This window comes from Pristis pectinata, chromosome 15 (genome assembly GCF_009764475.1).
Source record: "Pristis pectinata isolate sPriPec2 chromosome 15, sPriPec2.1.pri, whole genome shotgun sequence".
Classification (NCBI taxonomy): Eukaryota; Metazoa; Chordata; class Chondrichthyes; order Rhinopristiformes; family Pristidae; genus Pristis; species Pristis pectinata.
The window spans coordinates 42,951,591-42,979,020 of record NC_067419.1 but is presented as its reverse complement, the minus strand read 5'-3'; the positions used below and the strand labels follow the sequence as shown (position 1 = coordinate 42,979,020).

Below are 27,430 nucleotides of genomic sequence, written 5' to 3'. Positions count from 1 at the left end.
ATTATACAGGGTTTTCAGGCTGAACCTGGAGTACTGAGTGCATTTTCACTCCTTAGTTACAGATGGATATTCACATCTCAAAGGTGGGGCAATGAATGTTCACTAGATTGATTCCTAGGTTGAGGGTTGTGCTATGAGGAGTGCTTTGAATAAGATGGGGCACTACTCTGGAGTCTAGGGAACTATCCATAGAAATGTAATTCCTTGATAGTTTGACTGAAAGGATGTTTCCTTGGACTTCAGAGCCTAGAACTAGCCATCAGTTTTGGGAAAAGAGACAATCACCTAGGAGTGAGATGAAGGGAAACTATAATAAATCTCAGTAATTCTTTGCCCCAGAGATCACTTGGGTATATTCATTGCTGTGATCACTTGATCTTTTGACACTAATCGGCGACCAGATGGGAAAGTGGATGAAACAGATGATCAATCGTGGGGCCAAATTGTTTGGAAACATTAGCGTTCAGCTGTTTGAATGCATGTATGCCCTGGGCGTGTAATATTGAATCAGTTGGAGGGATCCTGTCTTGCTGGGATTCCCTTGATTTCATGCAACTCGTGGATGGGATCAGATACTATATTGATTTCATAGGGAATTCTTTAATTATATCCTTGCACTATCCCTACTTACTACTTGTACTTCAGTGTGCTTAGAATTATATTTTAATTTTATTTACAAAGACATTTAGAGCATAAGAAATAATAAATGAGCAGGAAGGAGTAGGCCACTTGGTCCCTCAAGCCTGCCTCGCCATTTGATATGATGGCTGGTCAGCCCGAGACCTCATCTCCTTTTCCATGCCAGTTCTCCATTGACTTCAATTCTTTGATCTTTGGAAATATTTAATTACCTCTATTGATCCAGCCTCCACAACCCTCTGCGGTAGAGAATTTTCTAGTAGAGGACAGAAATAACCTCGGGCTTCGATCGGGATCATAGCTTTGCACCAACATTGCCTCCTACCTGACACCTGAGTACATATTGACTGATCAGATCTCCTTATTGGATTTGGATTTACATTCAGCTTTTAAAAATGAGGGATTTTGAGTAGAATTGGGAATCAGTGTCCTTAATATTGAATGGCAGGAATGGTTTCTCCACTTTTATTTGGAAGCATGGAAAATGTCATCAAGTGATGCAATTTAAATAGCCAATTACATCTCAAGGGAAAATCGGATAAATGTGTGGCAATGCAATGAGCCTGGAAAAGAAATTCAGATTACCACTGCAAAGAGCTGCTCGGATATGTCAGTTTTCCAGTGAGTGTTTCTCTGAGGGTAAACTGCACAAATGCCAATAGGTTTAACTTAAATTCCTTTGTAGATTTTGACCTATGCCTGACATAGCAACAGTTTCTTCCAACAGCAGATGTTAGGCTAATCAGTCTGTAGTTGCCCGCTTTTTGCCTTCATGTTTGATTAGTAGTGTCAAATTGAGTTTTCCAATTTTCTGGCACTTCTCCAGAATCTAAAGATTTTCGGAAGGTTGTAAGTAATTCATCCATCTTGGTAGCTACTTTTGGGATTCTAGGATGCAGCCCAGCATTAGCATGGAATGTTTGTAGTATTTTCTATCATGAAGACTGATGCAAAGTATCTTAACTCCTCCATTTTCTTGTTCCCCATAACTGTTTCACCAGCCCCATCGTCCAGGGGCCAGTGTTCATGTTGACCTTCCTCTTCCTTTTCATATACTTTTCTAAAAAGAAACTTTTTTTTACATTCCTTGCCAGTTTTCTCTCAGTTTATTTTCTCTATCATTTTTAAACATAGACATTACATCACAGTACAGGCCCTTCGGCTCATAATGTTGTGCCAAAATTTTATCCTGGTCTAAGATCTATCTAACCCTTCCCTCCCACATAGCCCTTCATAGCCCTTTTTGTTCTCCCTTACTGGATTCTTAATTCATGTCTACCACTGCACGTTTTCTCTTTCAGCTTGACTCTCTCCTTAGTTCCTTGGTTAGCCCTGATTGCTTCATCCCTTCCTTAGAATTTTTCCTCCTTATTGAGACATCTTTTTGCTGTTTGTCAAGAATTACCTCTTTAAATATCTGCCACTGCTTGCCCCACTGTCTTTCCTGCTAATCTAATCATCTGGTCCACTCCTGCCAGCTGTATCATCATTCCATTATAATTCACTTAAGTTTAACCGTGGTTGTCTTTGTCCCAGGTTTCTCCCCCTCGCTGAATATATAATTCCACCAGATATGATCACTAAAGAGATCTTTACAGGGGTCATGTGTTAAACCAACGTTATTGCCTATTACCAGATCCACGTTGGCCTGTTCACTGGTCAGCTCCATAATGTATTACTCTAGGAAATTATTTGGAATGTATTCTATGAATTGGTTCTTGCGGCTCTACTTTCCAACTAGGTTAGCCCAATCTAACGAAAATTAAAACCTCTGATTATTGCACTGCTTTTATACTCAACTGCATTATTTATTGATTTGTACATTTTCCTGCTGTTTGGCTGTGCATATACCTACTAGTGTCTTCATTCTCTTGTAGTTTTTAAACCTCCACCCAAATGGACTAAACCTGTTCTGAGCCTAGACCGTCTCTCACACTACTTATTTCATCTTATTAACATGACTACCCCCAACCCTTTTATTCCTGCCTAATCTTCCTAAAAGGTAAATATCCTTGAATACTAAGTTCCCAGCTTTGATCCCCTTGCAACCACGTCTCCATAATGGCTATCTGGTCATACCCATTCATCATCATTCGTGTCGTAGTTCATCTACTTCATGACAACAAGACTAAAGTTCTTGTAATTTTTAATCATAACCTATCTTGTACTGTGGTGCTATTTGCCCCCTCATCCTTGGGTCACAGGTTTTCTGTTGCACCTTAACCTTTAGATGCCAATGGATTGTTTTTTTTCCTCCTTTGGTGCAACTTCAATTCAAGAAGCTATGTACTGTAGTTAATTAGCTGCTGGATCTGGTGGTTATTATCAAACCTGTTCTGGTAGAAAAGCCAAGTCTCTTCACATAGTAGTCTTGAAGCCAGTCCTTGCAGCTGGTGTGCAGGTAGGAGTGCTGCAGTGTGGTTGCTGAATGGAGATCATTGCCTTCAACCACAGAAATGTTATCACTTCTCCAACTTCCAATGTGAAGTTGCCCAACAAAGCTATTTTGTCATTGTTCTGTATACCCCAAACCTTGCCTCTTCACAAAACCAATCATTAAATGACCAAAACATGTTGCACTTGCTGTGGCCCAAGATTTGTATGGGTGAGTCTGTGCATGAAATAACCTTCTGTTAGCACGTTTCTATTCAAGTTTTTTTTAAATTAAACATGAGGTGCAATGAAATCCTTGCTTTCTCTGCCTTTTTACAAATGTCTGGTTGCCACTCAATGTTTCTGTGCACTTGCATGCAGTAATTCTACAGGGAGCAAGGTGAAAACAGGAGCTTCTGTGGTGCACCTGCCACAATGCATTTGTATAGAACTGCATTTGAAAACGCCTAAGGAAAAAAGCTCTTATTGCCAGCAAATAGGCAGCAAGAAGTGCGGAGGGTTGAGGAAGGATTTAATCCATCTACATCTACAAAGCAAACATGTTAATTTTGTTTGTTGTGAGGGTTCCCATTTAGCCTATTAAAACAATTGCGACACGACTTCGAGAAGATTTGGACAGATGATCAAAGTATGGCCAGAACTCACTCTGAGTCTCAAAGAAAAGTGAGAAGTTTAAGATGTTTCTAAAATGATCCAATTTCAGGACTGAGTTTGTTCCAGCAATGGACTGTAAGTTAAGCAAAAAATAATCAAATCAGTAGTTGAACATAAAAGAAATAGGTTTCTTAATACTGGTTTGGTGTTTGAGGAGAGAGGAAGCTGGATTTGTTTTTCATTGGTTACTTGTTCCTTTCTGATATTTGCCTCAATCAAATTTGAGTCAGAACATTGATCTGTTATTGGTTATTCCTTTTTGTAGAATGTTGTAATGAATATGTCACTTCGGAGATTTACTACAGTTTAAAAACTAAATTCAGAGCTCGAGACAAGTTTCTCAAAAAGATGACGTAAAGGAAGTTAACACCATCGTGTTGTCTCTGTTCTGCCAAGCCATTTGAATTTGTGCTTTTATAATTTAGAGTAGTCTGTAAATTAAGTGGTTAGTGTAATCTAATATCTGGTTTCATGTTACTTGGTCAAACTGTAGCAGCAAAGCTTGAACAACTTGAAAGTCTCAATTATTTAAGATTTGCAATTCTATCTGACACAAACAGTTCAGATTTTAATGCATTGAATATAAATTTGTTTTAAAATCTTTCATGCAAGCAATTATCTTGCATAAAAGTTGAGAGGTTTTAATCAGTCCAAGTTTTGCTTCAGTGTCTCTATAATTCTAGAACTGCTGCCATGCCAGAGAATAATTACTCTGGATCTAAATTTGGTAACGAGTTTATTTTGACAGGCTAGATATTAAGATAGATTAACAGTTCTGCCAATGCCGGAACACCTACCACTTGTGTTCTTACTGAATATTGCATCTATTTAATAACGGTCCTATTTTAACAGCTTTGAAGAAGGGAAAAGTTGTTTGCTTGTATAAACGTGGCCACTCATTTCAGGCTGAAGGCCAAAAAATACATAATTCTTGCCTTTGGGATATGTTTTGATAATTCAGAGTGATCCATTTAATCTTTTCTAGAAACAAGTGGTTAAGCTTTGCTTTGTAGCTTTTCCATTTTTGTTTTCTTAGTCCTAACTGAGTTGCAGCTCATTGTGCTGGTATATGAACTGTACTGGTATATGTAACCTAATGGACAATAGCGTTTTCAGACCCTGGATTCACTAATTAGATTAAGCAAGAGGCTTTCCTGAGATAATCATTCAGTGAGCCTTTTGTTACAATAAAACAGTGGAGAGAATATGCAGGTGAAGGTCAAATTGCACAGGAAAAGAAATAGTTAAGTAATCTTAACTGAATTTGCTGAATTAAAATTGTCTCTCCTTTAATATTCTAGCTTGACAGTGCTGACATTTTTTGACTTGTTCTATGAATCTACATTGAATGCAAAATTGATTCTTGAAATTTCTCAACATGTAGAATGCCAGGCATCTAATTGCAATGTGCTTGGAATTCTTGCTGGATTGCTTGCTAAGTGTTGATACATAGTACCAACAAAGTGTAACATGTGTTACCCTGCATTGAGATCATGTTTGTACTTGAACCTTATTAGTAAAGGATAAATATAAATAACATTCCAGTCATGTAATCAAACCAATCCTAGTGAATTATATATTGAACTGTGTGTTTCCATATTGAATGTTAACGTTCAAGCACTTTCCATTCAGACCATGTTACCTTCAGGGCAGTAGGGTTACACTTATTTAGCAGTTGGAGCAAAAAAACTGCAGATGCCAGAAATCTGAAACAAACCCTGAATGCTGAAAGCATTTAGGAGTTTGAGCATCAGTGGGAAGAGAAAGCAGTGTTGATGCCTCAAGTCGAGGACCCTCGTTCAGAACATTGACTGCTTGTATCTCCAACTGAGCTTAATCTGAGTGCTTCCATCCATATTTTTTATAGTTAGCTCTTGCCTTCTGTCTCCTCCCCACCACAGTAGAATAATTATTGCAACATTCAAGTCGAATGGATGCAACAATCTTTCAGGTTGCACCATCACTTTTACCTCCTTTTCTACGGGTTGTCAATCTTGTGCTCTAAATAATTAGATTCAGACCAAACACATTCAAACAAGTAACTGAAACATGCTTTATGACAGCTGTGGAGTCCAAAATAGTGCTTGACACCTTCCACAAGCAACTATCGGAGTTTATTTTAATGACCTAGACTATAGCAAAACCCATCAGTCACATCAAAATATGATGTCATCATGTTTCAGACTTAGTCATAATAGCATAACGATTTTGAAAACTCTAAAACATTTTACTTCATTTGCAGTATAATTTGAATGGTTAACCTGTTCACAAAGTGTATAGACTTCCATAACTAATGTATTTCTGCCTAATGCAGTCACCGCTTCAAAGTTGTGGTTTGCTGTCACTGACTAGATAGAATTTCACTCCTTTTAAATAGACCATGGAAAGAAATTAATCTATCCTCTACTTGACTCCAGGCACTGACTGAATTCTGGTATAGGGCTTCTAATGTATTTAATATTGTGGACTGTAAGTGGGCCTTTGAACATCTATACTGGAATTAATCTTATGGATAATGTAGTGAGGGAGTGTATGATGGTCTGTGACCAAGCATTATTTTGGAAGATTTCTATCCTTATCAGGTGAGATGTTGATACCTCGGCTGATGCGGTACATCAATCAGATTTAAATATAGGATGTCCCAGATGTAAATTAAAACTTCCTGTACTGGGATTCAGATGCCTCGACCTTATTCTTTGTTCTTGCAGTTGGTGTTAGTGTTTCAGTTTTTGATAATGTAGGGACAGTGACAGATAATTTACGAACAGCAAGCTCTTGGAAACGGGAGAGGCGGAATTTGAAGTGATGTTGGTTGAGAGGTAAACATTGATGCATACTGTGCATTAGTCTCTTGCTGTTCAGAGCAGCGTTGGGTCGTGAATGTGCAATGGAGAATGGATGGTGTCTCAGCATAAGCCACAACCAACAGTGTAACATACCCTCAGAACAGCACTGGTATCTGGCTAGGGAGGAACTTGAAACCTTTTCAGATGCTTCTCTTGATGAACTGATAAGTCCAGGGCCTGAGAAAGTTGTATTATAGTGAACTGGAAATTTTTTTAAAATCACGTTTGCAGGAGAATTTTGTTTTTTCTCCTGGATGACAACTGACAGGTTTAACTGGCTCAGTCAGTTTGCTGCTGTTCGTTGCCAAATAGCAGTCTTACAGTGATAAATTTTCAGTGCCTTGTGTATCCAAGCGCTGAATGTCAGAAATATTTCTATTGGTTGGAACAAATTGAAGGAAAGATAGGTTTGTATTTCCTCCCAAAAAATAAGACTAAATTCTGGTGTATACGCTACCCCTGTCAAAAATGCTGCAAAGCACTACGGGTGATGAACTGAAACAAAGAGAATATGGCAAGATCTAGGCAGGCAGAATGTGTGAAAGTTTCAAATCATCGACTCTGCTCTGATACAGACTTGTGTTCAAAGGTGTAGTAAATACTTCAGTTCTCCTGCAGTTGACACCATGGAATCTACCTGCTTCTATGACAGTTTAAACCTGAGGTAGGAATGAATTTAAATGAAAAAGAATGGCTGTGGTGAATCTAGGCAAAAACAAGTCTATTCACATTTAAATGAAAAGCAAAAAAACTGCAGATGCTGAAAATCTGAAATAAAACAAAATACTGGAAGCACTCAGCAGGTCAGGCAGCAGTGGTGAAAAGAAAGTTAACATTTCCAGCAATTTCTGTATTTTACATTTTACATTGAGTTTGAAATACTTTCAGTTTTTTTGTTGGTTTTTAAGTTTCTGAATGTCAGACAGTGGAAGCATTCAGTCCTTGATGGGTTTGCACTTGGCCAAGTCTGGGGTTTATTGCAAGTTCTGATCTTTAACTCTTTCTTCAGACAAATGCTGTCTCTTGTATTGCATATTTACGTTCTTGTTTTTACCTTTTGTGTCCAATATTTGAGATGTTAAAAATTCTTCCAAAATTTAAAATTGGAAATGCAGACTCATTCTGATATATTCTGTAAGGAATTTATGTAATGACAGTAATTACAAAACCAATTATCTGTACTTTTAGTATATTTAGGAATTCTAATAGTCATATATTAACCTTAAACTAAAAGAAAGCTGAATCAGTCAGTGGGATAACCATTTCATAAATTAGGAACAAAGATTAAAACATTGGTTCCAAAGTTTTAACTAATTGTTCCCTGCAGCTGATCCTTTTAAGAACTCAATGTTTATTTGCTGTGTGAAAGGAACCTACAAAAGCTAGTATTTTTAGGTTGGTCATTTAAGATTTTATAAGCTTTCATTTTTAATGGTTGTGAATGTTTTGTATCTAAACTGGTTCAATTAAAAGGAGACCATCCTAGTGGAAAATTGAGGCAAGCCCTTCTGTCACACTGAAATGCCCTTCAGATAAATGTGTACATAAATTGGAACCAGTGAATACTTGGTTGGATCTGTGTGGGGTAGTGCAAAACAATTAGTCTTCAAAATCTTATATCCCCTAATTATAAGGGCAGTCATTTATGGAGAAGCATTACTGCAAAGGTTGATATTAAGAAGCACTGAATGCTGTTAATGTATGGTGCCCAGTAAGTATTAAAATGTCCTTGGAGAAAGCTAGAACCTTAACAGTTGATTGTATGGCATATCCATGTGAGACAGGTTTTCAGATTTGCTGTTCATGCCTGCAAAAAGCCCCCATGAAAATTACTGAAGATGATATCCAGGTGACTTGAATGCTCAACATTACCAGTGATAGGTACTTGGGCAGCCACCTATAGATGGAAGTGCAATATGTTTACTGATTTCTCAACTGATGGCCTGGCTGTTGAAAGGTCTTAAACATGGTACTTTTCACTTTTCCCCAGTCTCTGCAAGTTGCTGTTGTATGCTCGTGTGCAAATATTAATTAAATCTGTTTTTTTTTGTAGACTTCAACTAAAGGATTGCTAAAGTGATTGGACATGGAAACCAGTCATTGGTCAAACACTGGGATTTTTTAAGTAATCACATCGGATAATGCAGCTTGTTCACTGATCAACTGTTTCTGGAGGATTTGCACTTTCTGGAGTCCATAATTTGGCTGGATTATTGCAGTTTCTTTTTGGCACCAAGATTTTGCATCAAGGATTTTTAGACATGGGTGACATGAATAATGCGGTGAAGTACCTTCCAAGCAAAACAACAGATGATCACCATGAAGGGCATTTTGACTGTACTGTTGTAGAGCTCCGTAATCTTATGGAACTGCGATCTACGGATGCTGTACAGAAAATAGAAGAGTGTTATGGGAATGTCGAAGGACTTTGTGCAAGGTTGAAAACCTCACCTGTAGAAGGTAATCTTTTGGACTCAATACTCTGTTTCAAAGGCAAATTTTCCCAGTATGGAGCTGAACAATTCAAAAATTAATATTGTTTATTGAAGGTATTATTGTGCATATTTTAATTAACGGCATATGGAAGCTTGCTCTTGGAATTGCAGCTAGCACTTGGTGTAAAGACCTGAAAATGCATTACAAGTCTCAGGTCGTCAGTAGTTAGCTTTGGCTGTAATATATTCCATATCTATTTGGTCTGAAGGTTTTATTGGAATCAATTCCCAGTTCAACATTGAAAGCATTTTTCATAGGCAGACATTCAAGTGTGCACCTGGATGACTTTTCAACAGTTGCTTTAATGGGTGAGATTTCCCAGTGAAAATACAAAGCCATATATTATTCTTATGATTTAACTCAGGCAAGTGTGAAGTGATACGTTTTGGGAGGTTAAACCAGGGCAGGGCATGGTGAATGACAGGGCCCTGGGGAGTGTCGTTGAACAGAGACCTTGGGATGCAAGTACATAATTCCCCGAAGGTGGCAACATAGGTAGACAGAATGTGGGGAAGGTGTATGGTATGCTTGCCTTCATCAAATGAGGCATTGAGTACATGAATTGGGATGTCATGTCACCGTTGTACAAGACATTGGTTAGGCTGCAGTTGGGGTGTTATGTGCAGTTCTGGTTGCCACACTACTGGAAAGATGTGATTAAGTGAGAGGGGGTACAGAAAATATTCACAAGGATGTTGCCTGGATTGGAGGGCTTGAGTTATCAGGAGAAATTGGATCAGTTGGGTCTGCTTTCCCTGGAGAAAAGGAGGCTGAGAGGCGACACGGTTGAGGTATATGAGAGGCATAGATGGCCTGTATCTGTTGCCCATAGTAGGGGTGTCTAAACTACAGGTCATAGGTTTAAGATGAGAGGAAGGAGGGTTATAGGGGATCTGAGGGGTAATTTTTTCACTGGGTAGTTGGTATCTGGAATGAGCTGCCAGTGGTGGTGCTTGAGGCAGAAACAGTAACAACATTTAAGAGGGATCAGGACAGATACTTGATTGTGTAGGGCATAGAGGGGTAAGGAATTAATGCAGGTGAGATTAGTATGGATGGGCATGATGGTTGGCATAGACACAGTGGGCTGAAGAGCGTATTCTATACTGTACAACTCTAACTCTCGTCTTGGGTATAGGTTTTTCAAAGTGGTGTTGAGGTGAAAGTCCAGCCATGATTTTATTGAATGGCAGAGCAGGTTTGAGGGGCCAAATGGCCTACTATTTGGTACCTAAATCTGATTTTCTCTATTGCTTTTGGTAATGCAAATCACCCGGCAGCTTTTCATGCCTCTCCCAGTATATCACTCCACCTTATCTTCAATCATTCTAGATCCTTGTCTCTGCTAGTGCCATTTTGGTAACTTTCTTTGAATATGCTTCCACCAAGTTGTACTTCATTGATTACCTCCAGTTTCATGGAACTAATTATTCCTTAGTCTATCTTTGCTCTGTACTGCTTTTAGAACATTCTTGTTTTTTTTCAGGGGAGTGTGCAATAATTCTGGGTGCACACATCTTGAAGACTTCATCCTTTATTTTCACTAATGTTACACAGTGTATTAGATCTTTCTGAATCTGGTCTACTGCCTTAATTCATCATCAGAGGTCTTTGTGCAACCAAACTTTCCAGGACTGGGTACAGAGTGCCAATATGATTGGGCCTCTGCATTCTCAAGTCAGGCAATGAGTTGACCTTTGACAGGACACTACTAAGGCCGTACAAATTCTGACAGGCTTTGCCTTGTGTTAAAGTTGAAAGGCTATTGTAAGTTTAAATGCCTGTGGCATTCAGAAGCATTTGAAAAATGTTTTAAGTTTTTTAAATAATATAAAATCCATTAAAACACTAACAATTACAATTCAGTATTAATGTAAAATAATTTAAATCTTGATTTTGTAATCTGGGGATCCTCATTAAAATGAAGTCTCCAATTCCATGTCAGCTCCGACATGGTGTAGGATCAGAGAATGCTGTGGACACCATAAGACTGAGGATACTGTATGGAGTTAAACGACAGATAATGGCAACTGGCACTCTGTCCTAGACTTGAAGTGGATCCATGCAAGTTTGGGACACAGTTCCATGGTAATGGCTGAACACCAGCAGTTACCACAGGGACCACCAGCCACAGCCATGAAGATTTAGCTCAGATTTCTTTTACCAGTTTTCAGTTTGTCCACCCTGATATTATTTGATAATAGAACATGTCTAACTCTGTATTTCACTATATAATTGATACTGGATACTTCGACCGGAGAGCTTTGTGGACCAGTCTTTCGATGATCTTTTCCAGTATTGGGTGCTCAGCAATCGTTGTATATATTTAGTTCAATCCACTTGATATGAAGGAAAGATTAAATGCAATGTAAAGGGACTTGAAACCATCTGACTGTACTGCTGAAGACTTAAATTAGCTACACCTCTTAAGGTGTCTGCCTGAATCTGGAAATTTGACTATTTATGTCCTGACTAAAAAGCAGAGCAAATTTCCTGCTCCCTCACACCCCTGCTCCTCCCCCTCCCCCCACCACCTTATTCTGGCTTCTGCCCTCTTCCTTTCCAGTCCTGATGAAGGGTCTCGGCCTGAAACGTCGACTGTTTATTTCCATCCATGGATGCTGCCTGACCTGCTGAGTTCCTCCAGCACATTTTGTGTGTATTGCTCCAGATTCCAGCATCTGCAGAATTTTTTTGTCTCCGCAATTTTAATGTAGCCATTTGCAGCTCATCTAATCACTGCCGATCAACAATTCTATTGGAATTGTTATCAAAAAACAGTTGCTCACCATTAATATTACTGTTCAATTTGGATTCTGTCAAGACTACTCTGCTCCACAGCTTGTTATAGCCTTGGTCTAAAAAAAGCTGAATTCTATAAGTGCAGTCAGTGCGATTGTATCTCAAAGCAGCATCTCACTCAGTATAGTATAAGAGAACCTGAGTAAAATCTAAAGTCTGAGAATTATGAAGCACCCCAATAGTGGGGCCATAACTTAGTGGAAAACAAGTTAGATGTTTCATTCCCAAGATGCTGCAATAGGACATCAATTTATCAATGGTCCTCCTGTCTCTGATCACTTCTGCAGGTCCCAGGATTACTCTTTCAGAACACAAGCACTTCACTGTTTTACCTGTGAAATCAATTACCATTTTTACTATATTCTGTTAAAATTAGACCTTTATTTTTGTGTCTTTTCCCAGCCTGGACTTAAAATGGTGTGTATTTTTAAACACAATTCTAGTTGCTACTTTGCAGAATTAATTTTTCTCCAGTAGCATTGTTCTATCATCTCTTGCACTTCAATGTCAACTAAGATGTTCAATTTTAGTTGCTTGCATCCTTCATCCCTTTGCTTTCACTATTGACGTAGAATTTTACCATTTGAATCCCTGAAGTTTTAAGTACTTCTGGAAGTCTAATTCTTTTAAGTTTTTAATGACCTTAATTTCATATTCACTAATTTTTTAAAAAAAAAATTTCCTTGCTCGTTGACCAACTTGACCTGATGTTTCCAACTACTTTAACAGATGGAAATGGTTGCACAGATTTTGAAATTGCACAGAAGTACTCCTCGTATGATAAGGGTGTAAGCGGCACTGGAATTTGGGCAAATGCAAAGTCCAGTATATTAGCACTGCCATATTTGAAGCAAAGCACTAAATTGAATTATTTCTTTATTCAGATGGAGATTGAAGGTCCTTAACTATAGGAAGACCAGATGACTATCCTAGTCATTCCACAACACATCAAACAGACTAACTGGTGGCCACCCATTTCCTCTTTGTCTGTAGCAACTACAAAGTGGGAACCCTGTGAGTCTGCAAAATACAAAAGCAAAATTCTGGAGATTGTGGAAATCTGAAATTACTGAGCAGTTCAGACAGCTGTGGGTAGAGAAAGTTATTTCAGATTAATGACATAGTTATTTAAAATGGTTTGCCTAATTATTAAAATTTGCCAATATGTACTCATTTCAGAGAGCAGTGCATATTTAATGGGCATTGTGCATGCAGTGGGACAATCGCTTAACCTGGTACTGGCATTCAAAAATATATTTGACTATATGCAGGTGTGATTATACATATGTATTGTGCAGCTACTTTTACTCGATGCCAATACCTGTTTAAATCCTCAAGACAAGAAAAAGATGCAAGTTGAATGCAAAGTCCAAATTGAGCGTGTTACTTGGCTTCAGAAGAGAAAATGTTGAAAATATTCAGTTTTGTCGATGTCTGGGGAAAGAGTTAATGTTTCAAATTGGTGGTCTTGCACTAGAATGTTCAATATAGTCCATCTCACTGATCTTTAATTTTTAAAAAAACCTTTCTCCTTTTTGAGATTCCCAGCCCACCACAAATGTAGGTAGAAAGTACTGATCTTCAGCTGCCTGTTCCCTGGGGAACCGCTGTTTAACTGCAGTGCCACATCCAGCTTGTTTCTGGTGTTTACGTGTCCACATTGGGAACGTGGAAGTGAGAGATGAACAGTAAGCCAGATGTCATATGCTCTGCTGTTGGACTCACTATTGAGTTCAATGGTGAAACACAAATATCCCCAGCTGTGGGCTGGATGGACATCGCATCTGGGCCTTCTGCTTTATGCCAGCCATGGTGTAGATAACATGACCCCATTCATTTAAATGGAGTAGCAATTTTTAATTGAGTACAGGGCTACAAACGCCCGACTTATGAACACCCATGTATAGGAACGAGCTCCCATAATAAATTCAAACAGTCAGACTTTTGTGCATGCATTTGATCCTACGAATGACAGAACTAGTTTCCTCTCTCTCCACTTTTAGAAATTGTTCCTTCAAAACAGTCTGGTGTGCTTTTGATGTCATTCATTACAATACAGTGGAGATTTAGTTACCATATCAAGCGATTTCTGTGTATTTTCCGACATACACAATATCAACTTATGAACACCTATTAAAACTGAATCTTTTCATTACCATGGGATGGCCTATAGTTTGTATTTTTGAGTATATTTAATCTATTTGAACAGTTTTAACTGTCTCTGATTGGATTTATTTTTAAAACAATGTTGAAAAGGACTTTGACATTAATCTGTCAAAAGACCTTTGGGGTGTTTGGGGAGGGGCAGGGGATGGTCTCAGGATGCTGTGTCTGAGGCCTGGTTGATCTTGCAGCATGGCTGCAGAATCCTGATCTTCAAAGCAATCAATCTCCAGAACTGTGAAAGGTAAGAATGGCAGAGAGGTGCAAGCAATGGGATGGATTGATTATGATCCAGTCCAATGTAGAGTGTAATCTGCTTCCAGATTGCCTGCAGTTAGGTTGCTATGCTGATTAAAACTCTGCAGCTTCTCACTTCAGTCGCAACTTGCTGGAAGGTCTGGGTTGCTTGATTTTTTGATACAATTTGTAACTTTCTGCTTTGGCGTCACAAATGTGCAATCTGTGTTAACTTTGTATCTCCCTTCCACTGCATCATCCTTCCACAGTTTGCCATTTTAAAGGATTGGTTTCTAGCCATCAGTCTTCCAAGTAATTTGTCAGATTCACTTCTGTTCTCCTGCCAGCAACTCACTATAATAAGGTTTTATGTTTGAACTTGTTTGTATGGGTTGATTATAATGAAAGTTAAAGATCACAATTCATTCTTCCAAATTTACATGCATCTCTGACCTGCAGTGCATTAAAATATCTGAGCTGTCCATTTGCCAAGCATGACCTTCTGCAACTTCCTTTCATTAAGGAAGAACTCAGCTTGACTTCCTCAAGAGATTAAACTAGCTGATGCTGAAAATCTGAAATAGTAAAAATCAGTTTTAAGTATCATGTGTGGAGAAAGTTAAATGCATCAGATTTTTCTCTTTCAGTTCAAATTACTGTGTAAAGCATTGTATGCAACAGAAGTCAACAATAGTCTGACACAGTGGTTACGTTTGTAAAATTGGATGTGGGTTAAAGCAAAGCCAGACTCCACCAACATTATCTTTAGATATGCCAATGATTGAACAGAAATTTGTATCTGTCAGTTTTGACCTTTTTATTTTGAAGGCATAGTCCTCTGATTCATGTAGGTGATTAATCATTACTTGAATCTGCACTGAAACTGTCATCTTCAGTGCCTTGAAACTCTTAATTCTGAAAGTTGAATAAATCGTGTAATGTTCAATAAGTGTGGAAATTTGTAGGCTGTCATGCTTCAGCATGTCACAAATATTTCATTGCATGAAAGGAAGCTGATGTATCCCTAAAGGAAAGAATGCACGTTGCTTACTGATGCTGAGAAGCAAAGCCTTTACTTTCCTGGTTTTCCAATCTGTTCATCTGGCTGCCTTTTCAGTAAGGTGGGTGGAAATCTTTCCATGGTCAGGTAAATCTAGGAACAAGATATATACCAGTATTTTGGGGGGGATTGTGTGAATTGGAACACTTGTCTTCACGTATACACTGTTAAACGTTTGCCCTTTCTAGCTTGGGGATTGGGAGTCTGCCACAGAGCATAGCTCGACTATTCTTTGGTTTTCTACTAATTGTTTTGGGATAAATCCTGGCAGAGAACTCTGTTTTTGGATACTGAAAAATACTTATCCATGCATGTAAAACTTAGAATGAACAAGTGATATCTTTAACAATGCTGGATGCTTTTATATTCCAACGAGTGATAAATGTGCACCTGATTTCCCAAGTAAGGAATATCTCCAATTAATCTTTTAATGAATTTCACTTAGTTTGGTTTTGTTACACTGAACTTCAAAGGTTTTGGAAGCTTGTAGATAACTTAAGTTTCTGTAATGATACTTGCCCATGTAGTTTTGGAAAAGCTGAAGATCCTTCATCTTCAGTTGGATTTTAAAATAGGACTTTGGTTGTGATAATGCTTGAATTTGAGCTGATTTATCTCCAAGGAGAGACCCAACTTTAGTAAGCAGAGTTAACCAGGTCCTTTTCCCATTTTAATTCATTGGCTCAGCAAGTTAATGTTAACGTGTTTCAATAAAGCTTAAACCTTGGGGTATATATTTTCAAACTTGACCTTGCTTTGACACTTTGCCTGTTGTTGGGGGCAGAGTGAATTTGTACTTAAGAGCTATGTGTATATTCTTATGATTACATAGTACTGAATATTAGAGTGCAATTTACTGTACTGAGGGTTACAGGGAGAAGGCAGGACAATGGGATTGAAAAAAATCAGCAATGATTGAATGGCAGAGCAGACAATGGGCAGACGTCTCCTGTCTCTTGTGGTATCTTTAATTCTGATCACCTTGCCGTCAATTTTGGCAAATATGAACACGCTGAGTTGAAAATCCAAAAAAAATCTGAAATTAAAACTCATACAATGCTGTAAACGCTCAGCAGGTTCAGACAGCGTCTGTGGAAAAAGAAACGGTTAACATTTCAGGTTTAAGACCCCTTCAGAACTGAGTGAGAAAACAATCAAGCTGCAGTAGGATTGGCGGGAGGGGTGGATAGGACAAAGGGAATATCATTGAGGTCAGGGTTGCTGAGATGATTCTAATGTTTATGGAGCCATGTGGTAAATAGATTAATGAAGATAGTTGGAAAGAAACAAAGGGACATGTAAAGCTGAAATGCAGGGCAAAACATTTGCTAAACCCAAAAGAGAATGCTAAATATGTCCAACACATCAGACAGCGTTGGTCGGTTGAAAGAGAGACTCAGATAAGATTGCAGAAGAATAAGCTTGCAGCAGAACTGGCTGATTCTGATGCACGTAGAAAATGCAAGTTGCCTGAAATTGTTAAATTCAATATGGAGACCCAAAAACTGCATTGCGTTCAGATGAAAGATGAAAAGCTGTTCCTCAAACTTGTATTGAGCTTTGTTTGAACAGGGTAAGAGGGCGCACGTAGGTCAGTGCGGGATGGAGAAGTGGCAAAGACCAGAAGCTCAAAGTTGCCCGTGCATTGCACCTCTATTTCCGGTTTTGCAGAGCACATCTATTCAGTGGCATCCAAGTAACATTCAGTTAAGTCTATATCCATCCATGAGTTTGGTGCCCAGTACTACTCAGGAAATGCTTTGTGGGCAATCCAGTACTAGACTTCCCCTGACTTGTTTCCAAGTCCCTGAGATGAAAAGACTTTTTGCCTTTGCTTTATTTTGGTTCTGTGACATTATAATTTGAGTAATTTGTCCCTTGAACATCTACTGTTTCAGGTGTTTTTGCCATTTAGCAAATTCTGTTCTTTTAGATCCAAAGTTAGATGGCTTTAAATGCATCCATTTGTGTAGTTCTGCCTGTTCAAATAACCCACTAATATTCTTGCATTTTAATTATTTCATGTTGCCTGTGTTGTCATATTTGTCGATAGGAAATATGGATTTGCGACTTTCTATTCCCTCAACTGAGACATTAATAGATGTGTTCTGCAGTGCACCATTAATCAGATCTTTAACAATGAATACCTTTTGTTATCCTGCTGATGTGGTCAATGATTCATTTTGATGCCATGAGCTTCAATTTTAATTAAGTCTTTCGTGAGTAATCTTATCAAATGCATTTTAAAAGTTCTTTTAAATAACAGCCAAAGGCATTACCTGATCCACTGCTTTCATTAGTGCTTCAGTTATGTTTTACAAAACCATGCTGTCATGCATCAGCTGAAAAGCCTAAAGGTGTCCAATCATGTATAATCTGATGAAGGGTCAACAACCTGAAATGTAACTGCATCTCTCCACAGATGCTGCCTGCATTGTGGAGTATTTATAGCATTGTGTATTTTTTCAGGTTTCCACCATTAGCAGTATATCATTTTTGTGTTAATTATACACCAACTTCCCAGCAAAAGATGTTAGGCCATCTGGTCTATAATTTCCTGTTTTTCCCTTCTCCCTTTCTTTAAATAGCCATGACATGCAAAGTTCCAGTTCAAGGAGACTGTTCTTGGACCAAGAAAACTTCAGAACAAGGGCATTTGCAATCATGCCCTATATTTTTTAAACCCTAATCTGGGAATCATCTTTTAGGGCTATTATTTTGCATGTAATTTGTATTTTTCCTTTGATAAATTTCGCAAGTCCCCGGCCCTGATTTAGGACTTTTCCTTTATGTCAGGCATACTGTCCTCTATGTAATAATTTTTAATTTTGATATCCTTTGGAGCTTTATTTGAATTCTCTATTTGTGTGGTTCTTATTGGCCTACATTGTCATCTTCTGTTCTTGGTATCTCTTCCTGCTACCAGATTGTATGCTAGTTACTTTTATCCTCTGATTTGGCTTTGTTGTCCCTTGCCTCTGTATTATGGCTTTTTGTTTTAGCAGGATCTTGGCCTTGCACAAATGAGCAATTTCTGTATCATTCTCCTCAAACATAAGAAGTAAAAGCAGGAGGCAGCCTTTTGGCCCATTTATACCTGTAATGCCATTCAGTAAATTCATAGCTGATCTTTTGCCTCTGTTTTTCACACCAACTCCATAATCTTTGATTTCCCCTAATATTCAATTAATCTAAGAATGTCTCACTATGGAGTTTACCTTTGTAATGTATCTCACTTTCTCTCTCTCTCTCTCTCTCTCTCTCCTCTTGTAACCCTGCTGTGCAGGCACAGAAATGCAATCCCTACTAGATTTTCACCTTGTCTCCTGTCCATAGGCCCAAATGCTCAATCAGAGTGAAGTAATTCACTTGCAATTCAGCAGAGAATGATATTTATCAGTCAAAATGCAGTTATCTCTCTTGAAGAAAGATGAAAATGAGATTGAGTGACCACTCTTCCAAAAATGCATTCTTAAATTTTATACAAGGTATACTTGTATAAGGAGAACCTTAAACTGTAGCCTTTTCTCATGGAACCTTTTGTAAGAGCTGTATTAGCCTCAGCACACAGTTTTAGACCTTTTATAACATTTGGTTGTGGGCCTTTCACTGAGTTGATCTCTCAGCAGTTGACATTTGTTGCGCTGTACATCCCAAGTCTTGTATTGCATCGTTTGAGGATGAACTTTGACCTTACTTTCCATAAGATAAGATATATTTATTAGTCACATACACTTCAAAACAGTGAAATGAGTCTTTTTGCATTACTGAGAATATGCTGGGCGTAGCCTGCAAGTGTCACCACTCTTCCGATGCCAACATAGCATGCCCACAGCTCTTAACCTGTACATCTTTAGAATGTGGGAGGAAACCGGAGCACCCGGAGGAAACCCACGCAGACAGAAGGGGAGAACGTACAAACTCACAGACAGCGGGAATTGAACCTGGGTCGCTGGCGCTGTAATAGCGTTCCCAGCCCTGTCTCTCAAGGACAGCATGCAGTGGTGCTGAGTCTCTGGGTAAGTGTGAAGGATCTGACTGGGAGAGACCTTCTCACCATCACCCATGCAAGGTCTTGTTACTTGTTTGACAGTTCTGATGATGAGGTCTTCTGCCAAATGACTTTAACAGTCTGCCAAGAAGGAAATCTTTGAAGACTTCCTAGTTCAGTAAAAGAGCAGTGCTGACAATTTTTGCTGGTGTATATATAAATGTCCTAAAATTGGACATACAGGATTTTATTAAACCAATTAGGTTCCAATATAAAATGTAATAGTAAATATTCCCATACCAATTATTGTTCTTTAAACATATTTCATCACTATTTTATCTTCTGCAATCACATAATTGACTAAAGGCTTCCACTACTTAGGACTTTAATTTGACTGTGCAAAATTGGTGCTCTATTTTATCCAAAATGTGATTTCCTCATTGGACTGTATTTGTTTTGTATACCAAGGTATTGAATATACTTAAACGCTTTAAAAACTGTTGTAAATATAAAATTTTACACCAAAATAGCATACAGAGAATCGGTGTTTTAGAAGAAATAGAAGGTGTTGGGAATGCTTGTTCAGCAGCATCTTTGAAGAGAAATGTTTAAATTGTTTCAGGTTGATCACCATTATTTTCATCAGAAAGGCATCAACTTGTTTTCCTCTCCACAGGTGTTCCCTGATTTGCTGAGTATTTTCTATTTTTATTTCCAACATCTGCAATTTTTTTTTCCCCTTTGGAAGTCTTCGGAGATTTTGGCAGGAGTAGCAAGTTCTTCACTTGCATTGTTCATGTTTTTTTTTAGCTATGCCCTGTTTTTGGTTGAGAAGTATTTGATTGTAGATGGAATTTTGGCTAAGAATGAATATTTTCAATCCAGATGTTTACCTTCGTGAAGCTTTGCACAATCATTTGTGAAACTCTGAATGATAAGAAATGTAGAGGAATATAAAGCAAAAAAAGGCTGCGTATGACTGTTAGGTTTTAAGTACTTGGAAGAACCAGGCTAATTACAGAAAAGAGAAACTGAGAGGCAGAGAACATGAGAGAGGTTTAATTGCCAATATAATATAAAAGCTTAGGCATTTACACAAGAGTGTGGCTTATTAAGGATAAAAATGGGAACGCACATGGGTTCTGAGCTTTATACCTGCTTCATCAGGGAAGAAGGTGTTTCTGAAGTAATAGCAAAGGAGAAGGTGGTTGAGGCATGAGGTGAATTAAAAATTAATAGCATAGAGGAGTTAGAATTGGCCGAACTTCGAGTAGGTAAGTCACCAAGATCAAATGGAATGCATCGTAGGATACTGAGGGAAGTATGGGAGGAAATGACAGGATCACTGACCATTATCTGTTAGGCTAAGGGGGTGGTGCTCAAGGATTGGAGTGTGCTGAATGTTATTCCCTTGTTCAAAAAAAGGAGACTGCCTAAGCCCAGCATCAGTAGCCGGGCAACTTAATCACATTGGGAAAGCTTTAAAGGAACATTGATATGGATGAGAATTAATAGTCATCGGGAGGAAAGTGAATCAACTAAGGCAAGCCAGCATGGAATTAAGGGCAAATTGTGTTTAATGAATTCGATAACCTTTTTGAGGTAAGGAATAGAGTTGAAGGTGGTGAAAAAGATGTGGTGTATGTGGAGACACATCTGAAAATAAGCTCCTCCAAATTTCTTCTGATTTGCATCCTTCCTCTTCACTTTTTGCCACTCCTTAGAGCATAGGAGATTGAGGGGTGACCTTATAGAGGGGTATAAAATCATGAGAGGTTTAGATAAGATGAACAGTCTTTTTCCCACGGAAGGAGAGCAAAAAACTAGAGGGCATAGGTTTAAGGTAAAAGATTCAAAAGGGATCTGAGGGGCAACTTGCATAGTCTGGTGCATATATGGAATGAGCTGCCAGAGGAAGTGGTAGATGCAGGTACAGTAACAACACTTAAAAGACATTTGGATAAATGCATGGATAGAAGGGGTTTGGAGGGATATGGGCCAAACGTGGTCAAATGGGACTAGCTTGGTGAGCACCATAGTGGGCATGGATGAGTTGGGCCAAAGGGCCTGTTTCCATGCTGTATTACTCTGACTTTATAAGGTGCTATGTATAAGTGTATCAGCAAAGAACATGGCATAAAAGGGACATTGATATCGTGGCTATGAAGTTGGCTAAATAAACAATAGAGACAGTTATTTTTCAGACTGAAGGAAGGGAATCAGTGGCATTCCTGAGAGGTTTTTTTTGGCTTTTTTTTAATGTATATTTATAAACTAGACGAGTGAAAGCCACTATCCCTACATTTGCAGGTGAGACAAAACTTGGAGCAGGATATAAACAAACTGGTAGTATTGCAGAAATGTGGCAGATGAAACTAACGCAGGAATGAGGCGATGCATTTTGGTTAGAATAATGAGAGGCAGTAAAGAATAATGTTCTAAAAGGGGTGCGGGAGCAGAGGGACTGGGTGCATGGTACACAGGCCATTGAAAATGGTTAATAAGATGTACACAATTCTGGAACAAAAACGAATGTGGCAAGAACTCAGCCAGTCAAGCAGCATCTATGGAAAGAGAAACTAGTGAAAGTTTCCGTTCATTCTCTTTTCTTCAGGACTGCATAATTCCAGGTTCTATCAATAGAGGCCCAGAATATAAAAAGGGAAGTCATGCTGAACTTTTTTAAAACAGTGCTTTGGTCTCAAATGGAGTATCGGTATTGAAAGATGTGAAAGCATCAGAGTGGGCCTAGAACAACACAGCAAGAATGGTTCCTAGGATGAGGCACTACATTTACAAGGATAGTTAGAGGAGCTGTGGTTGCTTTCATTCACGAAGGCTAAGGGGAGATGTAATAGAAGTATAGCCACTGTCTAGACACTTCATTTTATAACAGGAGACTGTTCCCATTGAAGGGATCAGTTTTGGGTGTAAAATATAGGGGAAGATAAGTTCATCTTCGTGTCATTTAATGCAATGTATGATTGGAATGTGGAATGCATTGTCTGCAGATGTGGTTCCATTGTGTCCTTCAAAAGGAAACTGGATAAATAGTAATGGAAATTCACAAGGCTACAGATGAGGGACTGGGGTGGATCTAGTGGAGAGTTAGCATGGATATGATGGGCTGAATGGCTGCCTACTGTGCTGTAAACATTCTCTGATTTGAGTTTTGCCAGAGCCTACTTATACTGTGGAACAATTAGTGTATTGAATGTTCAGGGTTTCAGTGTTATTGTAAGATTGTAATAAAATATAACGGCCGCATGGCATCATCCACTGAAAGAGGCAGAGTTCACTGAAATTAGTAGAATTTTAGAATCTGATTCATGCATTTGTATTTTGTCTGGATGACAGTTTTGTAATTGAAGTGAGATAGTCTTAAATTCACTATTGTCCAAGTGGACTGGCCTAATTTTACTTCTGTATGATAATATTCCAAAATCTAAAACTTGACAATACAAGATGCTTTTCAAAAAGACTTGAAGTACTGCAGGTCATTTTGCATAGAAAGGTGAGGCTAATTGTTCAAAGTTCATGGTATGTTTTTCTGTCAATATTATTATGCCTTCTGCACTAGTTAGCCTGTAAAATTCCTGACAAGTCCGTGCAAATCCTGTGACATTCGATGCCATTAGTCAAATCCATTGCACTCTTGAAATATAATTTCTTTCTCTTCCCTTCTCCATAAATGCCATCCTGTTTTGCCATTTGCTGTTCCTGTAAGAAGCACTGCAGAATGAAGATTGGGGGCTTGGCTGCAATGTTGAGAATCCCACTGTATGGCAATATGGGAAGCTCATTTGTTCGAAAGTAGCTTCACATCCATTTAAAAAGGTCTCATCCCACATCTTCATTGATGTGGTGTTCCTTGAAGCTGTCGTTGAAATTGTTAGTGAGCTGTCATCAGAGCGTCTTCATTTTGGCATGTCCACAACCCTGAAATAACCACATTTTTCACATGTGAATGAAATAGTGGGCGAATAAGTTATTTACAGCATTGTCTTGGGCAGATCAACAATTCTTTGTCTAATGTGGAAGAGGTAAATCAGAGATTTGAATATTGTATTTTTTTTAAGTGAAATTTTGTTTCACTGTGTAGTGTTCCCACCAGGGAAGTATTGTCCACCAGTAGTCATCTGAATCTCATCAGTAAATGGCTTATGCAGAGTACGTTCCTAACTCTGTACATCTCCAGACTTTGATAATTATGTGTTGAGTTGGGAGAGATTGTTTGATCTCATTTCATTTTCCTCTGTCTAGGTTGGGTTATTTCTTGAATTATTTGGTCAGTACAATTTTTTTTCTCCCTTCTTGGTTGTTGATCATATACTCGTGCTATTTTTGTTTAATTGCATTAAAACTTGTCAGTTACAACCTAGCTTGCACTGAGTCCCATTCCCACATCACTGGCTCCCATCCATCCAATTCTTTTAAAATTGTCATCTTTGAATGGCTTTGCTCATCCTTAGTTAACTTCCTCCATCCCTATTGCCCCAATATTTAGAACATAGAACTTTACAGGCCCTTTGTATTCTAATTCAGACCTCCTTCCCTATCCCATTTTTAATTATTCCACCATCAGTGAGTGTGTCTTCAACCACTAAAATCCAACTGATGCTTCTTAAAACCTAAATCTTTGATCAAGCTTTTATGGCTCAATATTGAATCTTGTCTGGTAAAGTTACTGTGAAGAATCTTGGGTATTTTATTTCATTAAAAGGTACTATATAAATGTAAGTTGTTTTGCATGTTCTTTGTAAGTTGTCATCTTGACAGTTACATTCATATTGTAATACACGAGTTACCCGATGTACCAAGTTGTCCAGAATTTTCTAATGCCTTGAGTGGGAGTCTACTGTACAGGGAAAATGAAGGAAGGGATGTTGATAGGGAGAAATAGGTCTGCAGGATTTGAGAAACAGTTGTCTTGATATTTTGTTCAGCTGTTTATTATGTATATTGATACTCTAAGAATGTAGTGCCCTGTATGGTTTTTTTTTGCAAACTTAGAATTGAGGCCTTTGTCTATTGTTGTGTATTAGATAGTTCTAGTTCATTCTTGGTTTCTGTCATTCCAAGTTTCTCTCATTCAGAAGACCATTTGAATAGAGAATGATTTGGAGTATTGCTTTGTGTCACTCCATGTGACTATTCACTAGTTTAAAAAATTGAAAATAGTACATTCTGAAAACAGTTTTTAAAAAAAGTTGTATCTCTGCTGCACAAAAGCTTTGTGATAGAACCAGATTCAGATTAGTTTGTCATATATGCCAGAATGAAATGAAATTTCACGCTTGTATGAAGCCTGCGGAGTAAACCGTGTACATAGTCACAATAAATACAACGATGAGTGCGAAACAGCAGAATGGTATAAAGATTGTAGTGCATAGTCGTACAGCACGGAAAAGGCCCTTCCATCCACGTCCATGCTGTTCATTGAGCACCCATTTATACTAGTTCCTATTTTGCAGCACTTACCTCTTAGCCTTATGGGCCTTCTGCTGCCGTGAAGAATATTTTTTCCTGTCTGCAACTTGCTTTCAGATCAGAATTGCACCTTTTCAATTTTCATTTTAATGGTGACTTGATACCATTGCTTGCCCCAGGAGAATGTATGAAACAGTACTGAAATTATCTCCCTCTCTCTCCACAGGGTTATCTGGCGATCCTGTAGATCTCAACAAGAGGCATCAAGTCTTTGGGGAAAATTCTATACCGCCAAAAAAAGCAAAAACTTTTCTTCAGCTAGTATGGGAAGCTCTACAAGATGTCACCTTAATTATTTTAGAAATTGCAGCCATAATATCACTAGGCCTTTCTTTCTATAAACCTCCTGGAGGGGAGAATGCAGGCAAGTATTTAAATTTTCAGTTTTAACAATTTGTAACTAAAATGTTAATACCAAATTAATAGATATGAAATCTCTGCAGACTCTCTTCCCAAGATTTTGTGTTCCAGAAAGAGATTGTATTTCTGGATTAGCCAAACTGCTTCAAAATACTTAAATATATTTTGAATACCATGTGCTGAATTCAAAAGTTTGAGAAACAGATAATTAAAACAGATGAATTAAATCAATAAACTTAACAGTTCTGCTGGATGCTCAAGAGCTAGTATTAACTTGAAGCTTTAATTGATATTCAAGCAGAGAGAATTGAAAATTGATTTTGCTAAATTGTTCGGAATTATTGCAGGTGTTAAATGAGCTCAATTACTGATTTGTGATACACTTGCAAATTGTCTTTGCAGGTTACTTTTAACATTGTCCTCGACTCATTATCTAAAAGGATGTTGTAAAGGGAAAAGTTGTCTTGTCCAGCCAGCTTCAAACACTTGAGTGCTTAATCTTATTCCTGGTCTTATACTATCTATTCATTTCGGGAGTAGGAGACAGTAATAAAATATCCAGGTGAATAGGACCAGGATAAAATTATTTGGAAGTATTGCAAATGTTAGTCACTACGCAATAATCAAACAGTTGTTAAATGACTTGGAGGTTTCATGAGTAAAGAGTCATTTTACAAGCACATTTGCAGACCAACCAAACTACATTGCCCACATCCTGTGAATCAAAATAAACAATGATGCCAATATATTTACTATCCATCCCTAATTACCTGTGAAAGTGAGCGGCTTAATAGACCACTTGAAGGCAGAGATGTTTTGGTTGATTTGGTTACTTTGGTTGCAAACGTTCTGGAAGTTTAATAGGAATCATTTTAACAGCTATTCGATTATTGCCCAGTGATTAACATTTGTACCCTATGCATTTGTTTAAAATAAATAGGTGTAGAAGGCTACGTGGCCCAATGTACTTAAAAGAAAATTGTCTGCTACAGTTACTAAATCAGCACCCTACAAAGATTTCCTTGCCTCTTTTAAAATTACAAGTGACCAAGTGTAGCAAATCATTCCAAGTAGTACTCTCCACCAATGAAGGTGTATACCGCCAATGGTTTATGTCATCACCTACCTGGTGCCAAGAGCTGGGGCAGGGTTCTAAGGTAATTGTCCTTTTGATAAATAATGTTGTCAATCTAGTTAATGTGTTCACTACTTAGATCTAAAAGAGGATATTCAGACAGCCCTAAAATAAACATTGAAGTTAAATCCAGCCCAGTGGAATACCTGAGAGAATTTCAAATTGTTCTCCCAAGAGTAGGTGGTTTTATGGGAGCAAACTTTCAACAATTTCCTTGGCAAAATGCTTAATATTGTTTAATTTTGCATTTGTTTGTGAATTTAATTATTAGCATCCACACTTTTGGTACCATGTCCTCAGTAATTCAGTGTTTTCTCTTTGTTTGATTATTCTCTCACTGATCTTCCTGCATGCTTGATATTTTTCCTCAGTAATTATATATCTTCGTTAAAAATGACTGCTTGCAATTTTTTATTTGCTTGAGGTAATTGAGCGTAAAAATAATACACTGTTCAAATTAAACTGTTAACAAGTGTGCCAAAGAATTTGAGCTATCGTGCCTCTCACCAAATTGTCCATTCAGAAAATATTTTGAATATTCAAGTTCTTTGTTAATTGGGCCACTCACAGGCAGTAATAATGTATGTTTCTAAAGACACTTAGTGTTTTGTTACGTACTCTGCCTTGCATTAGTGTTGTTAAACTGTCAATCTCAAGTTCATGATGGAAATGCAGTCAACTATTGAATGATTTTATTCATGCTTGTGGAATCTGCCATATTCGTATCCCGCACATGTGTAATCCATGCCATTCCTTATGTCCTATCATCTGTTCTTCCTGCAGCTTGCGGTAAAATTACAGAGAACCTTGAAGATGAAAGTGAAGCAGAAACTGGTTGGATTGAGGGAGTCGCTATTCTGGTTTCTGTTATTTGTGTGGTACTGGTTACAGCATTTAATGACTGGAGTAAGGAAAAACAATTTAGAGGTCTACAAAACCGAATAGAACAAGAGCAGAAATTCACAGTGATAAGAGGTGGCCAAGTTATCCAGATACCTGTGGCAGAATTGGTGGTTGGTGATATTGCTCAGGTTAAATATGGTAATTAAAATTTGTACTTTTACTATTTCCTTCAATAAGTTTGAAATTAAGTTGAGGAAGAAAGTGACATTTACTGTAAATGGTGTTGTACTTTATGGGTCTTTGGCATTTTCCACTTGTAT

General features: G+C 38.1%; 1 protein-coding gene across 7 annotated transcripts in view; it reads left to right on the top strand.

The window, feature by feature from the left end:
• LOC127578652 (plasma membrane calcium-transporting ATPase 1-like) overlaps positions 1-27,430 on the top strand; it is a 90,196-nt gene that overhangs the window by 16,260 nt on the left and 46,506 nt on the right. For all 7 annotated transcript variants that reach the window (XM_052030918.1, XM_052030912.1, XM_052030911.1 and 4 more), the window contains exons 2-4: positions 8,587-8,993; positions 24,939-25,136; positions 27,051-27,308. In XM_052030918.1, the coding sequence (XP_051886878.1) occupies positions 8,795-8,993; positions 24,939-25,136; positions 27,051-27,308 (655 nt within the window). In that variant the 5' untranslated portion in view covers positions 8,587-8,794. The remainder of the gene's footprint in view (positions 1-8,586; positions 8,994-24,938; positions 25,137-27,050; positions 27,309-27,430) is intronic.